At 39.4% G+C, this 27,793-nt stretch overlaps 1 protein-coding gene across 1 annotated transcript in view; it reads left to right on the forward strand.

Moving 5' to 3' along the window:
- Positions 1-27,793, forward strand: part of TTN (titin) — a 333,475-nt gene that overhangs the window by 39,574 nt on the left and 266,108 nt on the right. The window contains 20 exon segments of the mRNA XM_042444851.1: positions 2,815-3,020; positions 3,173-3,403; positions 4,927-5,171; positions 6,773-6,996; positions 7,105-7,269; positions 7,363-7,531; positions 7,940-9,630; positions 9,744-10,025; positions 11,379-11,645; positions 12,134-12,406; positions 12,795-13,058; positions 13,170-13,430; positions 14,172-14,432; positions 15,289-15,552; positions 16,161-16,421; positions 16,572-16,832; positions 18,310-18,570; positions 21,241-21,382; positions 22,713-22,878; positions 27,222-27,453. Of these exon segments, the coding sequence (XP_042300785.1) occupies positions 2,815-3,020; positions 3,173-3,403; positions 4,927-5,171; positions 6,773-6,996; positions 7,105-7,269; positions 7,363-7,531; positions 7,940-9,630; positions 9,744-10,025; positions 11,379-11,645; positions 12,134-12,406; positions 12,795-13,058; positions 13,170-13,430; positions 14,172-14,432; positions 15,289-15,552; positions 16,161-16,421; positions 16,572-16,832; positions 18,310-18,570; positions 21,241-21,382; positions 22,713-22,878; positions 27,222-27,453 (6,126 nt within the window).

The following is a 27,793-nucleotide window of genomic DNA, read 5'->3' on the forward strand; positions in this document are numbered from 1 at the left end:
ACTGGATCAGTTTGAGTTGGTGAGTACCGAGGATGTGGACAAGATCCTCGGAAGTGTTCGGAAAACAACCTGCTCTCTTGATCCCTGCCCCTCTTGGTTAGCGGCCCAGGGGGGACCGGTGGTAACGTCCTTGTTACACCGGATAATTAACACCTCCTTGAGGGATGGGCGATTTCCATCGGATCTAAAATTGGCCATTGTAAAACCGATCCTAAAGAAGCCCTCCCTCGACCCCCTGGTACATAATAATTATCGGCCTGTTTCGCTGCTTCCATTCTTGGGGAAGGTGATCGAGAGGGCGGTTGCGATCCAGCTTCAGACGGTCTTGGATGAAACTGATTATCTGGACCCATTTCAAACTGGCTTCCGGGCGGGTCACGGGGTTGAGACGGCCATGGTCGCCTTGGTCAATGATCTCCGTCTGAGTGTCGACAGGGGAAGCGTGTCCCTGTTGGTGCTCTTGGACATCTCAGCGGCTTTCGATACCATAGACCATGGTATCCTTCTGGGGCGCCTGGCTGAGGTGGGAATTGGGGGCACTGCGCTCCAGTGGTTCCGTTCCTACCTCTCTGGGAGGTCCCAGATGGTGCAGCTGGGAGACGTGTGCTCCAGCGAGCGGGCCCTTAAAACTGGGGTCCCTCAAGGAGCCATTCTGTCTCCCATGCTATTTAACATTTACATGAAACCGCTGGGAGAGATCATCCGGAGACATGGGGTGCGGGGTTATCAGTACGCTGATGTCACCCAAATCATTTTCTCTATGTCTCCGACTGATGCAGTGACTGGGGATGGCGTCTCTCCTCTCGTGGCCTGTCTGGAGTCAGTAATGGGCTGGATGAGGGAAAACCGACTCAAATTGAATCCAGAGAAAACGGAGGTACTAGTGATAGGTTCCCCCGGTCCAGGAATGGCGGTGGTTCCACCTGTCCTGAACGGGGTCACGCTCCCTGTGAAGGACTCCGTGCGCAGTCTGGGGGTGCTTCTTGACTCGCCGCTCCACCTGACTGCTCAGGTGAATGCGACGGTCAAGAGCACCTGTTACCAGCTTCGGCTGATTCGCCAGCTGCGCCCATACCTGGACCGGAGGGACCTAGAAACTGTTGTACATGCTCTGGTAACTTCGAGATTGGACTTCTGCAATGTACTCTACATGGGGCAACCCTTATACCAAACTCGGAAGCTTCAAATGGTACAGAATATGGCAGCCCGGCTGGTCACTGGCGTATCCAGGACCAGCCACATAACACCTGTGCTTAAAGATCTCCACTGGCTGCCCATTCGCTTCCGAGCTCAATATAAGGCGTTGGTTATTACCTATAAAGCCCTAAATGGCTTGGGTCCAGGATTCCTAAAGGACCGCCTCTCCCCGTACAATCCGCCTCGCACCCTCAGAACATCTGGGCAGCAACTGCTGAAGGTGCCTGGGGCTAGGTTAGCCTCTACCTCTAGAAGGGCCTTTTCCACAGCTGCCCCAGCCCTTTGGAACACGCTGCCCACGGAGCTCCGCTCATCTACCACCCTGGCCCAATTTAGGAAGGATCTCAAAACCTTCCTATTCAAGCAGGCATTCCCCGATTAAATATCCTGTGGGCCTCCCTCCTCTTCCGTGGCCATGAGGATGGGCTAACGGGGCCTTTGTTATTGTTTTTAGATTGTGTATTATTGTTGTTTTATGTTTTTAACCTGTATTTGTTTGCACTCGTTGCATATTGTAAGCCGCCCTGATCTTTTTGGAAGGGCGGGATATAAATAAAGATTTTATTATTTATTATTATTAATAAAAAAGGTTGCCTGCAATCTATTGTATACACTTGAACATAGGGAGGGCAGGTTTACATAGATATTGTTCTTGTAAGAGTCTTCATATTTAAGAATGTTTCAATGATAATAGATGGGAGAAGAAATTTGCCTTCCTCTTGCAAGTACTTGCAAGTACTTGCAAGTAGCAAAATGAATAACAGCCTACTACCAATGTTAATCTCCCCATTTTATAAGTATTCCTGGGGTCTCTGACAATAAATAAGATAGTGTTGATTAATCCTAGCTGTACTCAATCTCTCCCTTTCCCTCCCTCAATTTCAAATCTCTCTTTCTCCTTTAATAACACCATTAGAAATGCGATCTCAAGCTTAGTTACTGTGTAGCTGATCCCCTATTGTTTTCAACACCAGATTCCATTCTAGGCTCATCATAATTCATGCCCAAATCCCAAAAATTGTTTGGGAATGGCTGTTTTACATATCATATCCATAAATATTTCCCTACCCAAATCAGAATAATCTTAATTAAAGACTCTCTCTCTCTCTCTTTCTTTAATTTGTATCCATATTTTCTCTCAAGAGCATCCTATTCTTTATGTTAAAAGAAAATAGTTAAAACAGTCTGTAGTATACAAATTGTTGTATGTCGTCAAGTAATTTCTGAGTTATGGCCACCTTAAGGAGAATCTATCATGGGGCTTTCTTGGCAAGATTTGTTCATAGAGTGTTTGCTTTTGCCTTCCTCTGAGGCTGAGAGAGTGTGACAACAAGCCCAAGGTCTCCCAGTGGGTTCTCATGACAGAACAGGGCTTTGAACTCTGGCCTCCAGAGTCATAGCCCAACACTCAAACCACTACACCATGCTGACTCTTGGTGCAAATATTATTAAAGCATTAAACAACAATCCCACTAAAACATTAATTTAGAAACCATTACAAACACATTGAAACATTTTACTGATTAAAGCTGCACCTGTAGGGCAGTTTGCAAGAAGTTATGTATGTATGTATGTGTTTATTTATTTATTTATTTATTTGCATATTTACTTCTGTAGCTGATTATGAGGTCTACCTAAAATCCCAACAAGAAACAATATATCAAACTCAAGTGACTGCATACGTACAAGAACCTAAAGTGGCTGTGGTAGCCCCACCGACATTGTATGCTGACTATGAAAAAGAATATGAAAGAGAACAAGCATTAATTAGGAAGAAAATGGCAAAGGATACTGTGCTGGTCAGGACTTTTGCCGAAGAACAGGTACGTGTTAAAAGTAATGGGTTTTAAATTTTAAACAAGACACTTTGCTGTCATTTTTATCACTTTCCTTCTTTTTACTGGTTGTCCTGGCAAAGGAATATAATCCAATCTTTTAAAAATATATTTTTTAAAACTCTACTTTTTTAAAATAGGAATTCCACATTTCTTCCTTTGAAGAAAGGCTTATCAAAGAAATAGAATACAGAATTATTAAGATATCCCTCGAGGAACTGCTTGAAGAAGATGGAGAAGAGATGGTGGTTGATGTATCTGAATCTGAAACAGTTGAAGCAGGATTTGAACTGAGATTAAAGAATTACAGAATCCTTGAGGGAAGTGGTGTGACTTTCCACTGCAAGATGACTGGCTACCCATTGCCTAAGGTAAGTAGATGTATAAACTTTACAGTTGCATGAACAGCTTTCTATTTGTATCCTGACTGTCTTATGTAGTGGGGAAAAGGTAGGATAAATGAAATAATAATAATAATAATAATAATAATAATAATAATAATAATAATAATAATAATAAATTTTACCTTTATTGTATTATAAATTATATTCACTATATATTTTATTGTGTTTTAAATATTTTATATATTTTAAAATTAGATTTAAAATTATATTTATATCACTTATGCTGCATCTGCACTGCAGAAATAATCCATTTTGACAGAACTTTAACTGATATGGCTCAGTGCTATGGAATTCTGGGAATTGTAGTTTTGTGAGATATTTAACATTCTCTGTCAGAGAGCCCTGGTGCCACAATAAACCACAATTCCTAGGATTCCTTAGCACTGAGCCAGGGCAGTTAAAGTTATGTCAAAAGTCCAAAACATACTGCAGAAACAATCCAGTTTGAGACCGCTTTAACTGTCCTGGCACAATGCTAGGGAATTCTGGGAACTGTGGTTTTGTCAGTATCTAGCCTTCTCTGTCAGAAAGCTCTGGTGCCACAACACCACAGTTTGTTGTGGCACAAGTGCTCTCTGACAGAGAAGGCTAAATGTTTCATAAAACTACAGTTCCCAGAATTCCCTAACACTGAGCCATATCAGTTAAAGTTGTCTCAAACTGGATTATTTCTGCAGTATGTTTTGGACCAAACTGGATTATTTTTGCAGTACAGATACAACTGGAATTCATCTTCCTAGCCAATAGTAATTTCAAAAACCTGTTTTCAGAACACAGCTGAACTTTTCCTTCATGGACAATTAAAAAATGACTGTAATACTGAGTTCATGAATTACATTTGTGGTGTTTTTGAGTGCAGTATTTTGTATTTTTTAAAAAATGTATTGTAAATAAAGTAGAAAAAAATAAATAACAAACTAAGGTTTGTGAATTTAAATACCCTCTTTTTCTCAGATGATTTTTCAGAACTAAAATTTCTGTATTTAAAGATATTTAAAATGAGACTCACCATAGCAATTGATGGTTTTAAATAGTCTGTTGATACAGTGGCATTCCCACCCCTGGTGTCACTGGGGGGGGGGGGGCTGCCAGTGATTTGGGGAGGCAAAAGGGATTCTCGCCTCTTCTTTGCCACGGCAGTGGAGGTCTCCTCATGGGGAGGCCTCCACCACTGCAGCAAAGCTGGCAGGGGCGCAGCAGAAGAAAAAGCTGGCCAGGCGTCACCCTTCTTCTGGGGTGTCACTTGGTGCAGTCCACATCCTCAGCACCCCCCTAATGGCACCATATGTCAGTAAATGTGTCTGCTTTTTGGCTTTTCAAAATATGGAAACCCTATCATACACATTTTCATGTTGACAAAGCAGCTAAATGAATGTGAGCAACAGCAGCAAAATATGGAGCAGGAATTAGACATGTGACAATTTAGAACTTGCTCAGTCTCACCATTCACGTTGTTTTGCCTTTCTTTCTTTTTAAACAAATTATTGCAGATTGCATGGTACAAAGATGGCAAGCGTATCAGACAAGGAGACCACTACCACATGGAGGTTCTAGAAGATGGCAGAGCCAGTCTTCGTTTACCTGTGGTCTTCCCTGAAGATGAAGGCATTTATACTGTCTTTGCCAGCAATGTAAAAGGGAATGCCATATGCTCTGCAAAATTATATGTTGAGCCTGTTGGACCAACTGGGTCTCCAGGTTATATCCCATCACCAGAAATGATTAGACGATATCGGTAAGAACAAAGCACAGCTGATATTTTCTTGATACTTTCAACATAGCTCTTTGATTACAATTGTCTATGGATTGTGGCCTGGACTATAGTCACATGAGTGTATAATCTGGAGTATTGTCACATGAAAGCAGCATTTTCTAAATGAAGGGGACATATATCCCCTTTGGATAGTTGTAAGAGAAATATCACATTGCAGAAATTTCTCAGAGTTGGAGCTGCTCTGTTCTTGATAAAATAGAACCCTTGGCACAATAGCTCTCTTCTATAACCTGCAACAGTTTAAACACAGGCAGTTGGATGCATCTGGCCAAGCTTCTGGTTTGCATCTCATGGTCTTACTTAAAAGATGTTTCAGTTTTGGGTGTGTATGTCAAGGTGCGTTGTCACTGTAGTGAGGCCTGGCATCCACACATCCCTCTGCTGAGAAAGGTAGATGAGGAATTAAAGAAGGTGTCAAGCAACTGATCGCCTTGTTAAGCCAAATGTGTGAAGCTGCTGGAGTCCTATTCCCTGGCCATCTCCTGTAAAATGTACAAGGTAGTATTGTGTGGTGCTGATGAGCCTATAGTCAAAAGGCATGTTAAGATCTTCCCACTTCCTCTTAATTTTGTTCTACATATTGCTGCAAATAACTACCGACTCCTCCCCACCCCAAAGATTGCATCCACCCTGCCTCACACACTGCAAACACATGCCAATGATCTAGTAGTCATGAGAAAGAGACTGCAAAGGTTGTATTAAACATCTCATGTGCAGAAGCTACTCTTAGCACAATTAAATGCATTTCTAGGTGGTGAACCTAGTGAAAACAAGTCCTGAATGGTTGGTTTAAAATATGGAGCCCTCGTTTTAAAAATAGTACAGCAAATAGGTTTTAGGTAGCTTGAATTCTTCAGTCATTGGATCCTGTATTATTGCATAGCTCTTGTTCTGAGTGACATTGATGACTAATGTATAAATAGTTCATGTACCAATGTTTCAGTGTGAAAAGGCCCACATCATGCAACAATGGTGATTGTGACATATACCTATTAATGCATATTGTTTTTGTTATTGTGTGCCTTCAAATCATTTCCTACTTATGGCAACCCTAAGGGGAACCTATCATAGGGTTTTCTTGGCAATATTTGTTCAGAGGAGGTTTGTCATTGCCTTCCACTGAGAGTGTGTGACTTCCCCCAGGTCACCCAGTGGGTTTTATGGACGAGCGGGGATTTGAACCCTGGTCTAACTCATTCCCGTTTGGGTCATCTCTATAGTTATACTGTAGTAGTTATTCAACCAAATGGAGTTTCGCTATACATTGTGACATTTTATGTGTCATTGGCCTGTTACAGACTGCCAAAATAAAGCTGCTTCGGGTCTCTTTGGAGGTATGCTGTTTAAATGATGCATGCATCCTAAGAATCCAGAAGCTGCACCAAAGCTGCACTCCAGTGCTTAGGAATGGAGTGTGGCTTTGGCGCGACCTCCAGACTCTTAGGACCAATGCATCATTTAAATAGCATAACCTTCAAAGAGACCTGAAGCAGCTTTATTTTGGCAGTCTGTAACAGGCCATTGTTAATGTACATTTACAATGTTGTACATTATCGTTTCAGGTCTCTTTCTCCCCGATCGCCAAGCCGTTCTCCTGCTCGTAGTTCACCTTCACGGTCTCCAGCACGCAGGCTGGATGAGACAGATGAAGGACAGCTGGAGAGGCTGTACAAGCCAGTGTTTGTCTTAAAGCCGACATCATTCAAATGTGCAGAAGGACAGACAGCAAGATTTGACCTCAAAGTTGTGGGCCGACCAATGCCAGAAACATACTGGTTTCACAACGGTAAGAAAGCCGCCTTACTAATGACATAATTTCTCTACAAAATCAAATGTTCACCTGAAAGTAAATAGTGCTTTGTTTAAAACATTGTCTTTATATTTCTTCCCATAGGTCAACAAATTCTTAATGATTATACCCATAAAATAGTGATTAAAGAAGATGGCACACAGTCACTGATTATTGTTCCAGCTATGCCTGCAGATTCTGGTGAATGGGTTGTAATTGCTCAAAACCGAGCAGGCAAATCATCCATCACAATGAACCTGACAGTGGAAGGTACTTATTCTGTCCCCTTTGAAGATAGGTCTTTGATTACAATGATCTAATTTGATTCATTCTGCTGATAACTTGCTAAATTTCTCTTCCCAGCTAAAGAACATTTAGTGAGGCCAGCATTTGTGGAAAAACTGAAGAATGTGAGTGTCAAAGAAGGTGATCAACTGGAAATGAATGTAAAAGCCAGAGGCAACCCCAATCCTGACATTGTGTGGTTGAAGAACAGTGATATAATTGTACCACATAAGTACCCAAATATAAAGTAAGCCTTATTTATTCATTTATTCAATTAGGCAAATATATTCTTAATTTATCACTTTTAATCAAGTAAAATAAATAATTTGTACACACATATCCCCCAGTAACATACATTAATAACTATGTGATGTTTGCATCATAAACAAACTTAATAGATTTATAAGTGGTGCCATCAAGAAGCAATCCCTATGCAGCAGTACAAGAATTCTAACCAGCACTAGTCAATATCATTTTAAGTGTGCTGGTTGTTTCCTTAGCAGGGCTTTAGGTGGAAACTGAGTGACGTTCTCCAATAGCATTTATGAAGTTTCTTCCAATTTTTTGGCCTTACTTTTAGCCATCAAAATTTTATTTTATTGATTAACAAGCCTCACAAAGAACAGATGTTTACTCTCCACACTCTGTATTTCAGAATTGAGGGAACAAAAGGAGAAGCTGCCCTGAAAATCGAATCCACTGTCAGACATGATGCTGCATGGTATACTGCAACTGCTATTAATAAAGCAGGGCGTGACACTACAAGGTGCAAAGTGAATGTAGAAGTTGAATTCACTGAACCTGTACCAGAACGGAAATTAATCATTCCAAAAGGGACATACAAAGCAAAAGAAATTGCAGCACCAGAACTAGAACCTCTCCACTTGCGTTATGGTCAAGAGCAATGGGAGGAAGGTGATCTGTATGACAAAGAGAAACAACAAAAGCCATTTTTCAAGAAGAAGCTTACTTCTTTAAGACTCAAGCGCTTTGGACCAGCCCATTTTGAATGCAGACTTACACCCATTGGTGACCCCACCATGGTTGTGGAGTGGCTACATGATGGCAAACCTTTGGAAGCAGCCAACAGACTTAGAATGATTAATGAATTTGGTTATTGCAGTCTTGACTATGATGTATCTTATCCCAGAGACAGCGGAGTGATTACATGCAGGGCTACAAACAAATATGGCACTGATCATACATCAGCTACACTGATTGTTAAGGATGAGAAAAGCCTTGTTGAAGAATCTCAGCTGCCAGAAGGCAGGAAGGGCCTCCAGCGCATTGAAGAGCTAGAAAGAATGGCTCATGAAGGTGCTCTTACTGGAGTTATAGAAGATCAAAAAGTGAAACAAAAGCCAGAAATTGTTTTGTTTCCTGAACCTGCAAGAGTCCTTGAAGGTGAAATTGCTCGGTTCCGCTGCCGGGTGACTGGTTATCCACAACCTAAAGTCAACTGGTATCTCAATGGTCAACTCATTCGTAAAAGCAAAAGATTTAGACTTCGTTATGATGGAATTTACTATCTGGATATTGTGGACTGCAAATCATATGATACAGGGGAAGTAAAAGTAACAGCAGAAAATCCTGAAGGTACAACAGAACACACAGTGAAAATTGAGATTCAGCAACGAGAAGATTTCAGATCTGTACTTCGTCGGGCACCTGAACCTAAGCACGAAGCTCCAACAACAGAGCCAGGCAAACTTTTGTTTGAAGTCCAAAAGGTTGACAAGCCAGTTGACAAAACCACCAAAGAGGTGGTGAAGCTCAAAAAGGCAGAAAAAGTAAGCCATGAGAAAGTGTCAGAAGAATCTGAAGAACTCCGCAGTAAATTCAAACGCAGAACAGAAGAGGGCTATTATGAAGCCATCACTGCTGTGGAACTTAAATCTCGTAAGAAGGATGAATCATATGAAGAGCTGCTTAAGAAGACAAAAGAAGAACTTCTTCACTGGACCAAAGAGTTGACAGAAGAAGAAAAGAAAGCTCTTATGGCTGAAGGCAAAATCACTATCCCAACCATCAAGCCAGAGAAAGTTCAACTTAGTCCAAGCATGGAGGCTCCCAAGATATTTGAACGCATACAAAGCCAGACAGTTGGCCAAGGAAGTGATGCCCATTTCCGTGTTCGTGTTGTAGGAAAACCAGACCCAGAATGCCAGTGGTTTAAAAATGGTGTACAGATTGAGAGGTCAGATCGCATCTATTGGTTTTGGCCAGAAGATAATGTATGTGAATTGGTCATCAGAGATGTAACAGCAGAGGACTCTGCCAGCATCATGGTGAAAGCTGTCAATATAGCTGGTGAAACCTCAAGTCATGCTTTCCTGCTAGTACAAGGTAATATATATGTGTCTTGTCCTTTTTCGGTGGCATTTCATTTTCAGGATTTTGTGTTCAAAGCACGGAATAATGCTACTCATTATTAAGTCTCCTTTCATTTTTATTCACAGCCAAACAGCATATAACATTCACACAGCAGTTACAAGATGTCACAGCTAAAGAAAAAGATTCAATGGCAACCTTTGAATGCGAAACCTCTGAACCATTTGTCAAAGTGCAATGGTACAAGAATGGAGTGGAGATTTCTTCTGCAGACAAATACAGAACACATTCTGATAGGAAGGCTCACTTCCTTTCAGTTCTAATGATTGACAAAAGTGATGAAGAGGATTATAGCTGTGTTCTTGTGGATGATGAATCTGTGAAAACAACAGCTAAACTAATTGTAGAAGGTGAGGACAAAGATTGTTTTAACACAGAGTCTTTCCTTCCTTCCTTCCTTCCTTCCTTCCTTCCTTCCTTCCTTCCTTCCTTCCTTCCTTTTTCTCTTCATTAGTTTAGAAATGAAAGACTTTCAAATCATTCCAGATCATTGGGCATGTCACAGCCCAATGAGCTGTGTATTCCTGTAGGCATGATGAACTCTGGACCTAATAGTCTAGTAAGGTCAAGCTTGGAAGATTTGGATTGGCACAGTGAACAGTGTGTGGATGATCATTCTAACTGTGCCTTCAGCCCCAGTCTGTTGTGCAATAATTAAGATCAAACTAGAGATTAGTGCACACTCTTTTAACACACCTTATTCCTGATGGGATAAAGGCGCATTTATTTTTTTTAAATGGGTTTTATCACATTCACCCATGGGCAGGTGAATACAGCTCGTTTACAACCTGGATGCAGCCGGGCTTAGCCCATGCCTTTTCAAGAAGTGGAAAATCTTGCTGTTGAAAAGCCACCTTTATCTTGTCTTTATCTTGTCAGGGATAAGATGCATTAAAAGAGAGTGTGCTAATCTCCATCTTGTATCTGGCCCTCTGCCTAAGCACAAAATTTTTTTGTATCTGTATGTATTTCTGTCAGCCTTTAAATGCATCTCTGTCTTATATAGTTACCCCTGGCTATGTGTACTGCCTGGGGAACTGGGTTGTATGAACAAACTTCCACCCATGTGTTTCCTCTTACAATATGATAAACATATGTTGCAAATGATCCACACATTGTTGGAGAGTCACTGATTGTATGGGATGCTAACTACATAGAGAATCCATGGGAGCATGGGCCAAAATACAGTGCACCCACGTCATATGCGGGCACCTTTTACACGGCTTTGAGATTATGCTGAAAGCCACACAACAGGGTTGCAATGGTGTGCATGCCGCGCCGAGCATCATACACGAGCCCCATTGTTTTCAATAGGGCACGAGCAAACACGCTATTTGCCTTACGCGGAGGGTTCCGGAACAGATCCCCCATGTAAGGCAAGAGTGCACTGTAAATGAACTATGGCAGTAGCAGCAGTAACTATTCCAATTGTAGCAAGTGTAAAATAGATTTCAGATAAAATACAGTTTGGTGAGCAGTGCTGTTATCTTGTGTCTAGTGGTAGGGAAGAAAGTATATTGACATATATATGTTATCACTGTAAACATGGCACCCTAAGTGTACATTTCTACATTTAGGAAGATGAAAATATTTTAAAATTAGGATACACTTTGTATTTCACATTCCAAGAAGCATTTTGGATTTTTTTTTTCTCCCTTGTAACTAATAAAATTGCTTACTGAGATACTTGCCTTTTGATACAGGTGCTGTTATTGAGTTTATTAAAGAACTTGAGGACCTTGAAGTCCCAGAATCCTTCTCAGGGGAATTGGAATGTGAAGTTTCACCTGAAGATGTGGAAGGAAAATGGTATCATAACAATGTTGAACTCACACCCAGTAATAAATATGTCATAACTTCACGCCGAGGTCGACAGGTCCTTACAGTTAAGGATGTTGCTAAAGAAGACCAAGGAGAATATAGCTTTGTGGCAGATGGGAAAAAGACCTCCTGTAAACTGAAGATGAAGCGTAAGTTGTGCCAACAAAGCAGTCTCCACTGGGGATGTAAAGAATACTCAAACATTTTCTTTTCTTTGATAAGAAAGTGTGTCATGGCACATCAAGACATTCCGTTGAGAAAATTGTCAACTACTGCAAAATTTTTCACATATGGGGACCTTTTGTGAAAACTTTACTCACACAAGAGAAATTGGTTTTGGGTTGTTTTCCACAAAAAGCCTTTTTTCTCTGATAAAAGATCCCCCCCCCAAATATATTGCTTTGTGTGCAAAATTCTTTGGCATTAAAAAGTACTGAAATATGAAAAATAATTGAAAAATGCAGAAAAAACTCATAATCTTGTCCAGCAAAAAGAAAACTTTTGAAATTATTTGCTTCTGTACGTAAGATTGAATTGAGTGAAGGTTTTCATTCATAGCCACAGACTCCTAAAATTTTAATATATAGTGCTCATGATCATAGTTCTTAACTTCCTATTTTTAATTCATATTTTACAGCACGACCAGTCACTGTCCTCCAGGGCCTTGCTGATCAGAAAGTCTGTGAAGGTGACATTGTGCAGCTTGAAGTGAAACTCTCCCAAGAAAATGTTGAGGGTGTCTGGATGAAAGATGGTGCTGAAATTCAACCCAGCGACCGTGTCCATGTTGTAATAGACAAGCAGTCGCATATGCTGTTAGTTGAAGATGTAACAAAAGAAGACAGTGGAGCATACTCATTTAACATCCCTAGTCTGCTTCTTTCAACTACTGGTCGTGTCACTGTATATAGTAAGTGCCACTTATTGAAAATGCTTGATTAAAGACAATGTATGTAAATGTAACAGAAATGCATACTTAAACTTCCAGTGAATACATCATTTGTAATTAGCTTATGTCAATTTTATGAAAAGATAATAAACTAAATGAGGGTGAGGTTACATCAACAGAAATTAATGGAATGCTAGCAGAAAACAACAGGGATCTTACCCTTCCTGTGATGTTTCAGAGATATCTGGGTATTTTTGGAATGTTAAAACAAACCAAATATTAGAAGGCTTTCTCTCTCACCCATTTTCTTACCTACCTATATCAGGATTCACTGATGCTTTTAATGGGTACTCTGTATCCACAGAAGTTTTTAATGTGACCATAACTGGTTATTTGCCACGATTTGCAGGTGTGGATATAATAGTACCTCTGAAAGATGTCCATGCTATTGAAGGCACAAAAGCCATCCTTGAGAGTAAGATTTCAGTCCCTGACGTATCCTCATCCAAGTGGTTCTTAAATGATCAGCAAATAAAGCCTGATGACCGTGTCCAAGCAGTCTCCAAAGGCACAAAACAACGGCTTGTCTTTACCAGGACATATGCATCAGATGAAGGACACTGTAAATTGGCTGTTGGCAAAGTTGAAACCAGCTGTAATCTCACAATTGAGAGTAAGTATTCTACAAATGTACAGACATGACTAAAAATCATTCTGCTCATGCAATAAGGCTGCTAATAATAATGTAATACCACTAATACGTTTCTCTTTTTTTAAAAAAAAGAAATTCAGATTATTAAAGGTCTTCATGACATCACCTGCACTGAAACTCAGAATGTCACCTTTGAAGTTGAGCTGTCCCATGCTGGAATTGATGTTGTGTGGCATTTTAAGGACCAAGAAATCAAAGCTGGCCCCAAGTACAAGATAGAAGCACATGGAACAATATATAAACTAACAGTAGTAAACATGATGAAAGATGATGAAGGAGAGTACACATTTTATGCTGGAGAAAAGAAGACATCTGGGAAGCTGGTTGTGGCAGGTGAGCTGTTTTGAATGTGGTGGTGTGTTTGTTTTTTCATGAAAGGTAAATGTCCAGTTCACACATTTCTCAAAGTGCTTTGTTTTTCATTCCATGGTTACATGTGTGCAGGAAGAAACATTTTAGTTTTAATTTTGGTATATATATATATATATGTGTGTGTGTGTGTGTGGTTACTAAAAAGATATTATTGATCATTTTGAACTTTGTAGTTTTAATTTTCCATTGTTCTCCACAACAATAACTATACTCTCAGAGTTCCATTATTTTCCATTTGGTTTTTATAGAAACAAGAGGAAGGGGAGCATATTTCAGACATCACAGTCTGTGGATTCATTTCCCCCCATGAATGCCTTTCATTGTAGCCCATGCTGATGCCAACAGCACATAAAAAGTCAATGCTCACAGATGTCTTAAAGCACATTACTTTCATGGGTCCATCTTAGAGTTAGCCCTAAACGTTTGGCTGCCAGAAGCAGAGAAGCAAATGGCAACTTATACAGCCAGGCTATTTTGGAATCTGAGGCTGGAAATACCACAGAACTGTAAAAATTCCTTTTGTTTCATGACACCCAAAATAAGCAGCCTGATGTACTAATCTTACTCCACCTAATAGTAGGGCCAGCCCTGTTTATGGGAGCAGGAGGGCACAACAGCATAATAAAAATGGAGGGTCGGTGAAAACAGTGTGCATTTAATCTGTCCTTACAAATGCAAGCTTTGGCTTTATTTTCCTCTCAGGAGGTGCCATTTCAAAGCCCCTCACTGATCTAACTGTGGCTGAATCCCAGCAAGCTATTCTTGAATGTGAAGTAGCTAATCCGGATTCTCAGGGCCAGTGGCTGAAAGATGGGAAATCACTTGCTATGACAGATCGCTGTAGAAGTGAATCCGATGGTCGGAAGAGGAGACTTAATATTCCAGTCAGCAAAGTGGATGATGTTGGTGAATACACCTTTCAAGTGGCATCCTCAAAAACATCAGCCAAGCTGAAAGTTGAAAGTGAGTAATCAGTGAAAAATTGTCTCAACTCCATACTGGCTTGATTGAAGATACAATAAAGTGTCCCTGCATAAGTAGTCCACTTAAGAATTGTACAAAATATGTTAAGAAAATGGATAAATAGGAAATGAATTACAGATTGAAATAAAGAATCTTGACTAGATGGAATTTGCTTGACTTGATTTTATATCAGATTTAACAATACAATTGGAAGTTATGCTCCACAATCTACAGTATATTACAAAAACTGCTTTATCAAAAGTCTGCAAAATTTGTGTGTCACTTATATTTCTTGAATTCATCTGGAATATGAGATTAATTTAGTGGGTTTCACTGCATAAAATTGGACCACCTTTTTGAGTAGACATGTATTGTAATTTCAATATCAAAATCTAACATAACTTCAGTCATGAATTTCTGAATGGGTAATATTTATCATAGCCTTTTATTGACCACAAAGTTAAAAGGCAATAGTAGGCAAATATACATAATCTTTTTAGATGAGGGAAACATCAACTACTATGCAATGAGATTAGCTAACACTGGACTCTGAGAAGTGGCTGTGGAAGCAGGCTGGCTGATGGTGATTTTTCTGCCTCCTCTTCCCATAGCAGTGCACTGAATCCTCCAAAGGCTCTCTTTTGAGAATTTCACCAGAAAAGTGTGGTCTGGGCTGTGAGAACTGAGGGGGATAGGAGTGATCCTTCCAGATTCAGTGGAAGTAGTTTCCAGCTCTTTTCCACTTTTCAAGTGGAAGTTTGTAATGTGAGTTGCAAACTCATCATAATGTAAGATACCCTCTTGTTTTGCCTGCTTTCCTCATCATTTGTTTCCATGATTTGTTCCTTTGAAACAGCTGTGAAGATCAAGAAGACACTGAAAAACCTGACTGTAACAGAAACACAAGATGCAGTGTTTTCAGTTGAACTTACTCATCCTGATGTGAAAGGAGCACAGTGGATCAAAAATGGTGTTGAGCTACATTCCAATGACAAATATGAGATCAAAGTGGAGGGACATGTCCACTCATTGAAAGTCAAGAATTGTGCTGTAACTGATGAATCAGTTTACAGCTTTAAACTTGGAAGGATAGGAGCCAATGCCAGACTCCATGTTGAAAGTAAGTCAGCTTACCATGTTTAAATGATTTTGTTTGTTGTTACTATTGTTGTTATTATTACATGTGTAGCATATAGGTTGGATAGAATTAAAGGAAACTGAACATGATGAGAGGCTTCATTCTCCAAAATGTTCTCTCTCTCTCTCTCTCTATATATATATATATATATATGTATGTATGTATCTGTCATCTGTTTCTCTTTCTCTTTAATTTATACCCAATATGAGACCTAAGGCAACTAACAGTTTAAATTGAAATAATATCCTTCTGCCATTTCCAGTCAAAGCGTACATACACATAGTGTGCATACTCATTTGTAGTGACCTACTGTCACTTCTAGTTTCACACATTTATGGCATTTTACTATTATTTGTGGGAGTTCTTATGGATCATCCTCACCCCAAAATCCTCTGGGAAATGCTGAATGAATAAGATGATTGAATAAGATGAAAAGAAAGGTATGCATCATGGGCAGTGATGTCTCTCTCATGCCACACCCTTCTCAGCTCCTAAAACCTTAAACTATTATGTGATGCCAGTAGACCAGTAGTGGTTGAAATTAAAGTCACATGACTGAACTTTTCTTTTCTTTTTCTTCTTCCTTCAAGCTGTTAAGATCATTAAAAAACCAAAGGATGTGACCGCTCTAGAGAATGCTGTTGTTTCCTTTGAAGTGAGTGTGTCCCATGACACAGTCCCAGTCAAATGGTTCCACAAAAACATCGAGCTCAAACCAAATGATAAGTACAGAATGAGCTCTCAAAGGAAAGTTCACAAGCTGACGTTACAAAACATATCTCCTTCTGATGCTGGAGAATACACAGCAGTAGTAGGACAACTTGAATGTAAAGCAAAACTGTTTGTGGAAAGTAAGTTTTGAGGAAAAAATTGTTTCACTGTCTGTTTCTGTATATAGATTAATTCAAGCACTGTTGTCAAATGTTATATCAGAATAACTCTACCGCGTACTATTTATGCAAGAAATATCTCAATTTTATTTTTTAAATTATTTTTCACAGCTGTACATATTACAAAGACCATGAAAAATATTGAGGTTGCTGAGACCAAAACTGCCTCTTTTGAGTGTGAGGTGTCTCATTTCAATGTACCTGCTGTGTGGCTAAAAAATGGGGTCGAAATTGAAATGAGTGAGAAGTTCAAAATCGTAGTTCAGGGGAAACTCCATCAGCTCAACATCATGAACACCAGCAGTGAGGATTCTGCCGAGTACACCTTTATCTGTGGAAATGACAAAGTCAGCGCAACTCTAACCGTGAAACGTAAGCGTAACAGTAAAAATAATAATGTATCACCAGATAATCTTGAATCACCATATCAGACATAAGATACTGAATCACCATATGGGACAAAAGCTATAAATTTAGGGGCTAAAAATTAGGACCACCACTTTTACCTGGATATTAAACTATTACAATTTAAATCTGTGGCATAAACCTTTTATTTAATTTAATCATTTTGTACCTAATTTTTTTCTTCAGCAAAGTGGGAAAATATTTGTATTCCTTGTTTTAAAAAAGATAGATATATTTTGAAATATACATTAACCAAAGCAGCCAGAGATTAGCTGACCGTAAATACTTTTGCATAGCACCAACAAACCAATGTGGTGAAACAGTTTGAACTTGCATTTGGAGGTTTGGTTCATATTCCTGCTCACAGAATGAGGTTATGAAACCAATAGGCTAGTCAGGAGTCCTCTGAGATAAAGAAAGGGGTAAAATAAAATAAACAAATTAGCCTTTCTTAGGACAAGGAATTGAATATTATTTGACAATTATTTTTATCCTCCCCTGGTTTCTAATATTATTATTCTAAATATAACATATTGTTAGCAACCAGTATTAGTGGCCCATGGTCCAAGAGAATATCTATGGAGTGAAACAGACTGGCATCCAGGAGCAGCCAGAAGCTGCTCCCAGCTCAGTCACCCCGGGACTGCAACAAATATACGCTGCAGACCCAAGGGCACCTTCTGCTCCACTACTAAATGGACCGCGGCAAGGAGTGGGAAAAGTCCTTTTGGGACTGGTTTTGGGTTGCCTTTGACAGCACAGGGGCAATTTCCAGGTTCCCTGGGGGTGTACATCATGTAAACGCCATGGCTGTGGAGCGGCTGGAAGCCTCCCCCATCTGCCTATCTGTTTAGGGCCAAAGTGTGTGCAACCCATGCCACAGTGATATGATGAGGGAAATTGCTCACCAAGCTTAGGCACTGGACCACCAATGCCTAATAAGATATCCAAGATACTACTTTCTTCTGTGTAGACCACCCTGGCCTTTACACTTTGCGGTGAGGCCATGATTGCCATACATAAGTTTAAGAGAAATACACTGGATTGCAATGTAAAAAAGAGCTTCATCTGTTAGAATAGCCATATTCTAGAATGATCTCCCTCCTGAGATTAGGTGGGCTCCCCACATGGGGTCTTGCTATCACCCACTGGAGAACTGTTCGTTCTCTTTCTCCACTGGTAATTTTAATAAAATATTTTGTGTGTGGGTTTTGTTTTTTTGTTTTTGGTTTTTTTACTTATTGGTTTTAATGTTCTCTTGATTTAGCAGTTGTACACTAATGTGTTTAACTCTTCAGTTATTTGGATTTTATTTTCATTCCCATTGTTTGTAATAATGAAAACCAGTATTACCATTTTCTTTGAAAAATAATAAAAAATAATAAATGATTTAAGTCAGGGGCTTCTAAACCAAGCTATCTCTTACTCTTTCTTTTTTCAACAGCTATCTTAATTACATCCATGCTGAAAGACATCAATGCAGAAGAGAAAGATACAATCACTTTTGAAGTGACTGTCAATTATGAAGGCATTACATACAAATGGTTGAAGAATGGGGTGGAAATAAAATCAACCGACCGATGCCAGATCAGAACGAAGAAGCTAACCCATTCACTTTCAATAAGGAATGTTCATTTTGGAGATGCAGCTGAGTACAGTTTTGTTGCTGGCAAAGCAGCCTCATCGGCAACTTTATATGTGGAAGGTATTAGAGTTCTTTACCTTCGTGTATTTTAACCTAGGACATGCCCATACCAGTGTCCTCGTGAAGATGTTATCAGTTTTAGACCTCTGTTGTTTTTTTCACCACCAGCTTGTTACATCCAAGTTCCATACAGCCTTTTTCTTTCTTTTAAAAAATTTAACACTTATTTTTTTTTGGGGGGGGGGGGAGTCCATGTTTTTCAAATATATGCATATTTTGTACCCATGTGCTGATTAAAATATGATAATGTGCATGTTAGATTTTGTTCTTGTTTTTGCAATTTTCTTTGCAAATGTCTTCATGCAGTCAAATGCCTTTTTTCTTATCACAACATGCGCTGCATGTTCAAAATGTGATTTGGGTAAAGCCATTAAGCAAACAAAACTGAGTGCTAATTTATCTCAGTATATGAAGAGAGCAGCAGAGGGCAGCCCATATGGCACTCCAGCTGTGTTGATGCCTGCAAAGGGAGTCATATGCATGTATCAGTTGCCACACATTACCCTCAGTGCTGATCAACTGTTACCATACAATAAAAAGTGTATTTGTCACTTGGGATAATTTACTCCTCCAGAATTTGATTTAGCCTCTAATGGCTTTGATGGCAACTAAATGGTTTAATAATCTGCCCCTTCCTTTTTCCCTTCAAAGAAGCCATCATTAAAATGAGAAGCTTCTAGTAAACTATAGTTTGGCCACAATTGTCCTTAGAAACAATAGTTAACCAGCTTTGAAACAAGCCATGAGTCAAGCTAATTTCAAGCTATGCTTTAATATCCTGACTTGTTCCAAAACTAAATATCATAGTTTCATGACTCACACAAAGTAGGAAGCTGTGGGTGGTTAGTTAATTAGCTTCTTGATTTGTTTGCTCACACATTAAAGGGCTTGTATACATGGTGGAAAGACTTCTTCATCTCTTGGTTGAACAAACTGAGGGGCTGGACAGATGGGCAGAAAGGGGCGGTGAGACACCACCCCTTTCTGCCCTGGATGGAGGCTGCAGCAACCAAATGCCATGGCCTCCAGGAGGCCTAAAAAGAATCCGCTTCCAGCAGGTTCTTTTTAGGCCATACGCGGGGCACCATTCATATGCTCGTACGCCATGATGACGTCCATGTGGTGTGGCAACGGTTGGGCGCTGCCCTGTGTGGACGTCATCATAGTGCACCCCGTCTGTACAGGGGCACGCCAAGATGGAGCCTGGGGTGCGCAGTAGGGTTGCTGAGCATGTAAATGCTCAGCCCCCGCACATGCCTTATTCAGGCCCAGGCTGGCACAAAGTGCTGGTCTGTCCAGGCCCTCAGTTACACAAATAAAGCAAAATCTCCACCATCTGGTTGGTAAATAACAACAACAGTTTATTCATGACAACTAAATACAGGTTATAGCCATCAAATTACAAAAATAATTAAAACTTTTTAAAACTTCCACAGTCATTTTGATGTATAACATATAGATCAATATGCTTACACTAAAATTTCAAAAATATTTCATACAAAAACATCACAATTTTCCATACTCTATTCAAATTAATATAATCTGTTTACTGCAAATTCCCATGCAGGCCTTTATCCTCAAAGTCTAATCTAAGTTTAGCTGCTTTCACAGCAAATCTAGCAGTGTTGAACATAACAGACTTAGTTGTATTAGCTAAAAAGTAAGTGATTTTGTAAATGCTCAGCCCCTGCGCACAGTTAGTTCGGCCCCAGGCCGGCACAAAGTGCTGGTCTGTCCAGGCCCTGAGTTACACAAATGAAGCAAAATCTCCACCATCTGGTTGGTAAATACTGTAATGCCTGATGTGTTTGAAAACTGGAAAACAGCTATCACAATATGAGATAGTTATCTGACTAGATAAACCCTTACAGAAAATTTGTTTTCTTCAAATAGGTCTGATCTGACTGCTACTATGTCTTGTTTTTTATTTTATTGAAATAATTGTAACTGTTTTTTATTTTATGCAATATCAGAGCTTTTTTTTCCTATGGTATAGCTTTAATTCTTGCAAGATGCCTTGGATACTAATGCACAGTAGAACAAAAGCATACAGTTTATGTCTCCCTTATTCAAAATTCTTGTGACTAGAAGTGTTTTGAATTTTGGATTTTTTAATTTAGATTTTGGAATAGCTGTATTTGTATATAAGTACATTATGAGATATCGTGGAAATGGGACCCATGTTTACACACAAAATTTGTGTACATTTCACATACATACATACATACATACATGAAAATGAAATATAGTCAATATAAGTAATTTTATACAATTTTTAAAAAATCATTTAGTGAATGAAACAGTTTGTGTACATGGAACCATCAGAAAGCAAAAGTATCTCCGTATCTTAGTTGCCCATGAAAAATGGGCAACTATTTGGGATTTTGGAATTCCAGATACAAGAGACTTAAACTATTTGGTGAAATGAGGTTATGCTGGTCCACTGATGGGAAAACATCCACCGGTGGAGAGGATTTCACTCCCATGCCACACAACTCTCACCCCACCTGCTCTAGAGGGTTTAGGGCCCTCCCAGAAAGATTCCTGGAGACATAACAGGGTGCTAACCAAGGGAGGAGAGGGAAGGAGTTTGAGCTGTATTGACTACAAATATTTATCTTCCTAATATGTTACTTCTAATAATTGACAATATGTAAAATGTTTCTCCAGCTCGCCACATTGAATTCAGAAAACACATCAAAGATATTAAAGTTGTTGAGAAGAAAAAGGCTGTTTTTGAATGTGAAATCTCAGAACCTGACATTTCTGTTCAGTGGATGAAAGATGGGCAGGAGCTTCAGCTTGGGGAAAGGTAATTTGCTGGTTTTCATTTGATCTTTTTCAAGGGATTTTAAAGTATGACACGAGAATGATAAAATTACATACATGTAGAATGTGTGTGGAGGGTGAATTTAAATCTGAATGGTCAATGTGGCTCATTCATGTGCTGGTCTATTACTCGCTATCTCAGGAAAAATAAATGGAATTCAAGTTTGAATTCTTCCTGGAATCTATAATGACTGAACGGAGTTTTGTAAAGTTGAAGATCAGATTTTATTCATTTACTTATTTGATTTGTATCCCAACTCTCTCCCAGTATGGAACCAAAGCAGCTTATAATGTATGTTAAAACAAAATTCCTAAAATAATAAATGGTGTGTTTTTTTAAAGCATTAAACAAGCACTCCAATTAAAACAGTCCGAAAAGAGGAAGACCACATTGCAGAGCAAAATATAGGTTTACTTCCAGGGGGAGGGACAGGCATCTGACAATCCCTTGACAGGTTTTTGGTTACTATATACACATTGACTTGGGGAAGGAGAAAAGAAAAGCACAGTTTGCTGCTCTGCTTTAGGAAACAAAATGTGTTGATTACTATGTGGTATAAATGTCCATTTCTTTTCCTACAGAATGGGTCAGATTACTTTTTATCATAAACAGGGGAGCACTCTGAGCCGAGAAAGAAAGGTTAACTTCTATGAGTAAATGAACCTACAAGCCACTAGGGGTTGCATTGGCATTGCAGAATTAATGCACTTTGGCACTGCTTTAACTGCTATGGATCAATGCTATGGAATTCTGGGAACTGTAGTTTTTCTCTGCCAGAGACTTCTGGTGCCACAACAAACTGAAAATTCCAGGATTCCATACCACAGAACCATAGCAATTAAAGAGGTGTCAAACCACATTATTTCTGCAATGCTGATGCAACCAAAGAATGAAAGTGTTAGTATTATGTTATCCTAAACAGCAACTTGTAAAATCTGTATTTTTGTTGACTCTCTTCCCATGATGGAGTAGTATTTTCACTGGATCCTAAGAGGTAGAGAACTGAGAGGCATTATGTGCCATTTTGTGGCTGTTTCATCCACTGTTTTCGCATATATACACAAAAAATGAATCCATTTTCACATCACTGACTGTTATATGGAACCAATACATAACATTCTGTACTAAAAACTGGACTTACTAATGGAGGGGATGGATTGGTAGAAAAGAATAGTTTTGTGAATCCAAACCACATTTTGTTTTAGTTTTTGGTTATGTGTTTTTCTTTTAAAAATATATTTCTATTTGGAGACTACACCATCTATCATGTTGCTTTTTCATTTTGATTTTTTTTCATTTTGATTAATTTTAGAATGAAAGTTCAGAGGGAAAGATTTGTTCATCGCCTTCTGATTACTTCGACAAAGATGTCTGATTCTGGGAAGTACACAGTGGTGGCAGGAGGAAATATGTCCAGCGCTAATCTGGTAGTGGAAGGGCGTGATGTGCGCATCAGGAGCCTGCAAAAAGAAGTTCAGGTATAACACTCCCTGATGTTCTGATAAGCTGTAAAATATAGATCTGTCCCTTGTAACAGAAACTTCACCAGCCATGAAAAAAGTTAAAAAATCAGTGCCAACAATTTGTCAAATATTTTTTCCCTCTCCCAGATCTCATTTTGAATAAATCTTGAATGTGTGGTTGTGACATTTTCGCATTTGAGATTTTATGCAAACAATATATGCAGACAAATATAACAAAGAATAGGTACACCTGTGTGCCTTCAAGTCCTCTGTGACCTATGGTGACCCCATGAATTTCATAGGGTTCTCTTATATTCAGAGATAATTTTGCCAGTTCCTTCCTCTGAAATATAGCCTGCAGCACCTGGTGTTTATCGGTGATCTCCCATCCAAATACTGCCTGGGGCCAATCTTGCCTAGTTTCCAGTGTCATATGGGATCTGGTGCCTTTAGGGTTTCTAGGCCCCATAAATAAAAGAATCATAGACTTGGAACAATTACTAAGGAAGGTCAAAGATGAAAGTGGAAAGGCAGACTTAATACTGATTATAAAGGGAAAAAAATAATGATCATAGGAGAAATACATAAAATATACCTAGACAGTGAGGAAATCAATAATAATAATCAACTCCCATACCTAGGCTCAAACATTGATGAGACTAGAGACTTCAATCACGAAATCAGAAGAAGACTAGGAATGGGAACGGCAGCTATGAAGGAACTAGGTAAGATGCTAAAGAGTAAAGATACAGGAATGAACACTAAAGTTAGAATTGTCCAAGCCATCATAGATTTTCAGACCAGCACTTAAGCACTGGTAAAACGCTGAAAAATCATTTAGGAAGCACGCATGTGTGAAAGCCTGCCATGCTTCCTAAACGTCAGGATCATTGGTTCCCCTCCAGCATCCCTGAATTGTCCAAGGAGAAGCAAATTCCTATGAACGCAAAGTTCAATATTTAAGAAGCATGCATGGCAGACTTTCACACACACACACACACACACACACACACACACACACGCTTCCTAAACTATTTTGCAGCGTTTTAGCAGTCTTAAGCGCTAGTCTGAAAATCTTCATATTTCCCATCTCTATGAATGGATGCAAAAGCTGGACAATGAAGAAAGCAGATAAGAAAAATATCAACTCATTTGAGATATGATGCTGGAAAAGAGTGCTGAGGATAGCGTGGATAGCCAAAAGGACAAACAAATGGGTCTGGAAGAGATCAAGCCTGGAATCTCCTTGGAAGCCAAGATAATCAAATTGTGGCAGTCATACTTTAATAAATAATAATAATAAAAGTTTTATTTATATACCGCGCCTTCCTTGAATCAGGGCGGTTTACATACATTATACATTATACATACAATAGGTTAAAAACAAGTCAGAGCATTGTATAATAAAAATAAAAACAACAAGCCCCATTAGCCCATCCTCATGGCCACGGAAGAGGAGGGAGGCCCTTAGGATTTTTATGGGGGGAACGCTTGCTGGAATAAAAAGGTCTTCAGATCCTTTTTAAATTGGGCCAGGGAGGTAGTCGAGCGGAGCTCGGCGGGCAGCGTGTTCCAAAGGGCCGGGGCGGCGATGGAAAAGGTCCGCCTTGTGACAGAAGAGAGCCTAGCGCCCGGCACCTTCAGTAATAGCTGCCCGGATGTTCTGAGGGTGCGGGACGGAATATACTTTAGTCACATCATGAGAAGGCATGGATCAGTAGAAATGCTAGGAAAGGTAGAGGGAAGTAGAAAGAGAGGGAGACTGCAGGCCAGATGGATAGACTCAATCATGGGCATGCATTTGCAGGAACTAAGCAGAGCAGTGGATGATAAGAGATACTGTAGATGACTTTTCCATGGGTCACCATGAGTCAGGGTTGACTCAAGGGCAGTTCACAACAAATACAGAAGATAATTATTCAAATGGATTGAGTATTAATGTTTTTTAAATTGTCGCTTTAGCAGGAGGAATTGCTACACTGAAGTCAGTCAAAACTCTAGCAGTGCACAATGTTCACTTTCACAGATTCATTGCCCTTTTGAATGAACTTCTTAATACCTTAAAATGCTACATATAATGCTAAATTCCCTTTCTGATTCAGTTCAGATCAGTTAATGCCACTGCACACAAAGAAACCTTGCAGTTTCTATGATCTTGAAGCTCTGAGAAAATGGTGATTTAAAAGAAATCCTCATTTCCCAAGTGTTACTTACTGCAATCTGACAATATTATCTTGGTTAGTTCAGAGACTTTAAAGATATATCCAGTACAGGGACAGCATATTCTTTTATTAATCATTGATCATTAATTTTTCACTTTAATCTAGAGCTTCATCTGTATTGTGATGTGTTCCCCTTTTTGATATTGTATACATGTTTACATATTTGTTTTAAAAAATGAAAAACCCAAAACCAGTCTGATGGGGGCAGGGACTTATGCTCACTCTCTTCCAGAAACTTTGAATGCTGAGACAAGAAAGAAGGATTATGATAGAGAGAAAGAGAGATGGAAGATAGATAGAACCCATAACACCTTGTAGTAGCTTGAGGGTAGGGATTATATACACACCACAAGATCATATTCTGTGAAAGGATACAGACCATAAGGCTATGAATTCCCCCTTCATGCACTTTAAGGTGAAGTTCAACAAGGAAAGAATGAAAAATAACTTCCACTCTCCAGAGACAACTCCTGCAAGATCCAAAAACTGCTACAGACTCTTGTTCCAGGCCAGCTGTAACCTTGAAGGGAGTCATTTCCACTCAAGTACATGTAGGAATCAGGCAGACCTCCAGATGTTCCTGTACTACAAGTCCTAGCATTCACTATCATTGGCTTTGCTGGTCAAGGATGCTGGGACTTCTGACTCAACTACACCTGGAAGGCCACATGATTCCTACCACTGAGTTAGAGATGAGAATAAATAGCAGATCCTCAGTCATTGTTTTAATATTAAACTTGGAAATAAAACTAAAGCCCTTTTCCCAGCATTCTCCCACCAATGGGAGAAAGATCTGAAGTGCCATGTTAGGTGCCCATGGTATTTGGAACCCAGCATGATCAGAATCCAATTCTCTGTGCAGGGCTCAACACAAACAGAGATAACTCAACTGTTGGTGGGGTGGCTAATCCAGGTTTTAATCTAAATGCTGAAGGAACAATCCAAGGTACTTAACCTATTGAGAGATTAGGGTTGCCACTCTATACACGTATATCATTTCACTTCACTTCACACTTTCTCCCTCAAACACAAAGAAGACAGTGAAGAGGCTATAGGCACACATAGCAGAGGGACCAGATTCAGTGAATAGACTCCCATTATTTTAGCCCATGTGATTATAATCACAAAAAGGATTATGCCCTTTCTGCATACTAGGCTTGAACGCTGCTAGGCAGCTTCTGTTTCAGATTGGCTGGAGACCTGAACAGAAGCAGTACTACTAGGGAATACTCTATAACATTTTTGGTGGTTAGTCTCCATTTGTATACTCAAATAGAGGGAAGGGTAAGTATTTAAATTATGGCTCCACAGACTTTTGTAGAAGCAGTGCTTTCATGTTTGATTAAACAAGAGAGGCAAATGGTGACTTTACTTAACCCTATAAAATAACCAGAATAGATTGGCTTTATTTCCAGATATTTGAGAACTGAAGGGAAAATTTTGTAACCCTTTAAGGGTCATGAGTAGAGTCTGATAGTGGATTGAACCCAGTAGTTTATTTAATGACGAAGCACCAGGTGGACTCTGGCTTGGAAGCCCAATGTTGCACCCTGAACAAGTAATTAAACCAACTTTATATATAATTCTTACAAAAACACACAGTTGAGCAACAAAGGCCTACAATATACAGTGGGTCCACCATATTGATGGGTTAGCCATCCACAGATTGGAGCTCCTACAGATCACCCTGCCCCATAATAGTCAATGGCAGCATGTATCCATAAGTGTGCTGTCACAAGCACATACACTCATCGATTAATATGAGCTTCAGCTTCTGTGTTTTCCCCATCTACGGGACCCCTCACAACCAAACCCCCCCATGGATGGGAAGGGCCCACTTACATACAGATTCACCAATAAGGGGTACAACATGTCTTATCAGTAGAACATGTAAAAATATTTTGGACCATGGCTCAGCATGTTTTGTATATATGTCACTTAACTTCAAATTATGAGGAGCGTAGCCTTTTTTGTATGTAATCAAACTGTTTTCTTCAACATTGATCTACCTCATTTAGGCATTACGGTCACTTTCTGACTTTTCCTCTTTAGGCCTTTAAAAAGATTCCATTCAAGAAAAAGACACAGTTGCAAAAGTAACATATGGTAAATTATTTTGTTTCTATTTATTGATAGGTCATCGAGAGACAACGAGCTGTGGTCGAGTTCGAGGTCAATGAGGATGACATTGAAGCACGCTGGTACAAAGATGGCATTGAGATCAACTTCCAAATTGAAGAAAGATACCATTATGTGGTGGAGCGAAGAGTTCATCGAATGACAATCACTGAAACCAGCTATACAGATGCTGGAGAATATACCTTATTAGCTGGAAGAAATAGGAGTTCTGTCACTCTACATGTGAATGGTATGTAAAGAGATGGTTAGACTTTTTACTGGATTTTTAATTGTTGCTCTCTGTGTGAATAACCCATTGCTACTTTGGTAAGCAAAATACTCTGATTATGAAAATATTAAAATAAAGTACTTTATGATGTATTGCATAAACTCCAACCATACATAGAGAGAGAAATCCCAGAGGTCCAAGCAGAGTTCAGGAAACAAAGAAGCACTAGGGACCATACTGCAAACATATAACAGGTAATGGAGTGCACCAGGGAATTCCAAAGGAAAATCAGCATGTGTTTTATAGACTATAACAAAGTCTTTGACTGCATAGATCATGAAATGCCCTTAAAGACATGAGG

This window comes from Sceloporus undulatus, chromosome 1 (assembly GCF_019175285.1).
Source record: "Sceloporus undulatus isolate JIND9_A2432 ecotype Alabama chromosome 1, SceUnd_v1.1, whole genome shotgun sequence".
NCBI lineage: Eukaryota > Metazoa > Chordata > Lepidosauria > Squamata > Phrynosomatidae > Sceloporus > Sceloporus undulatus.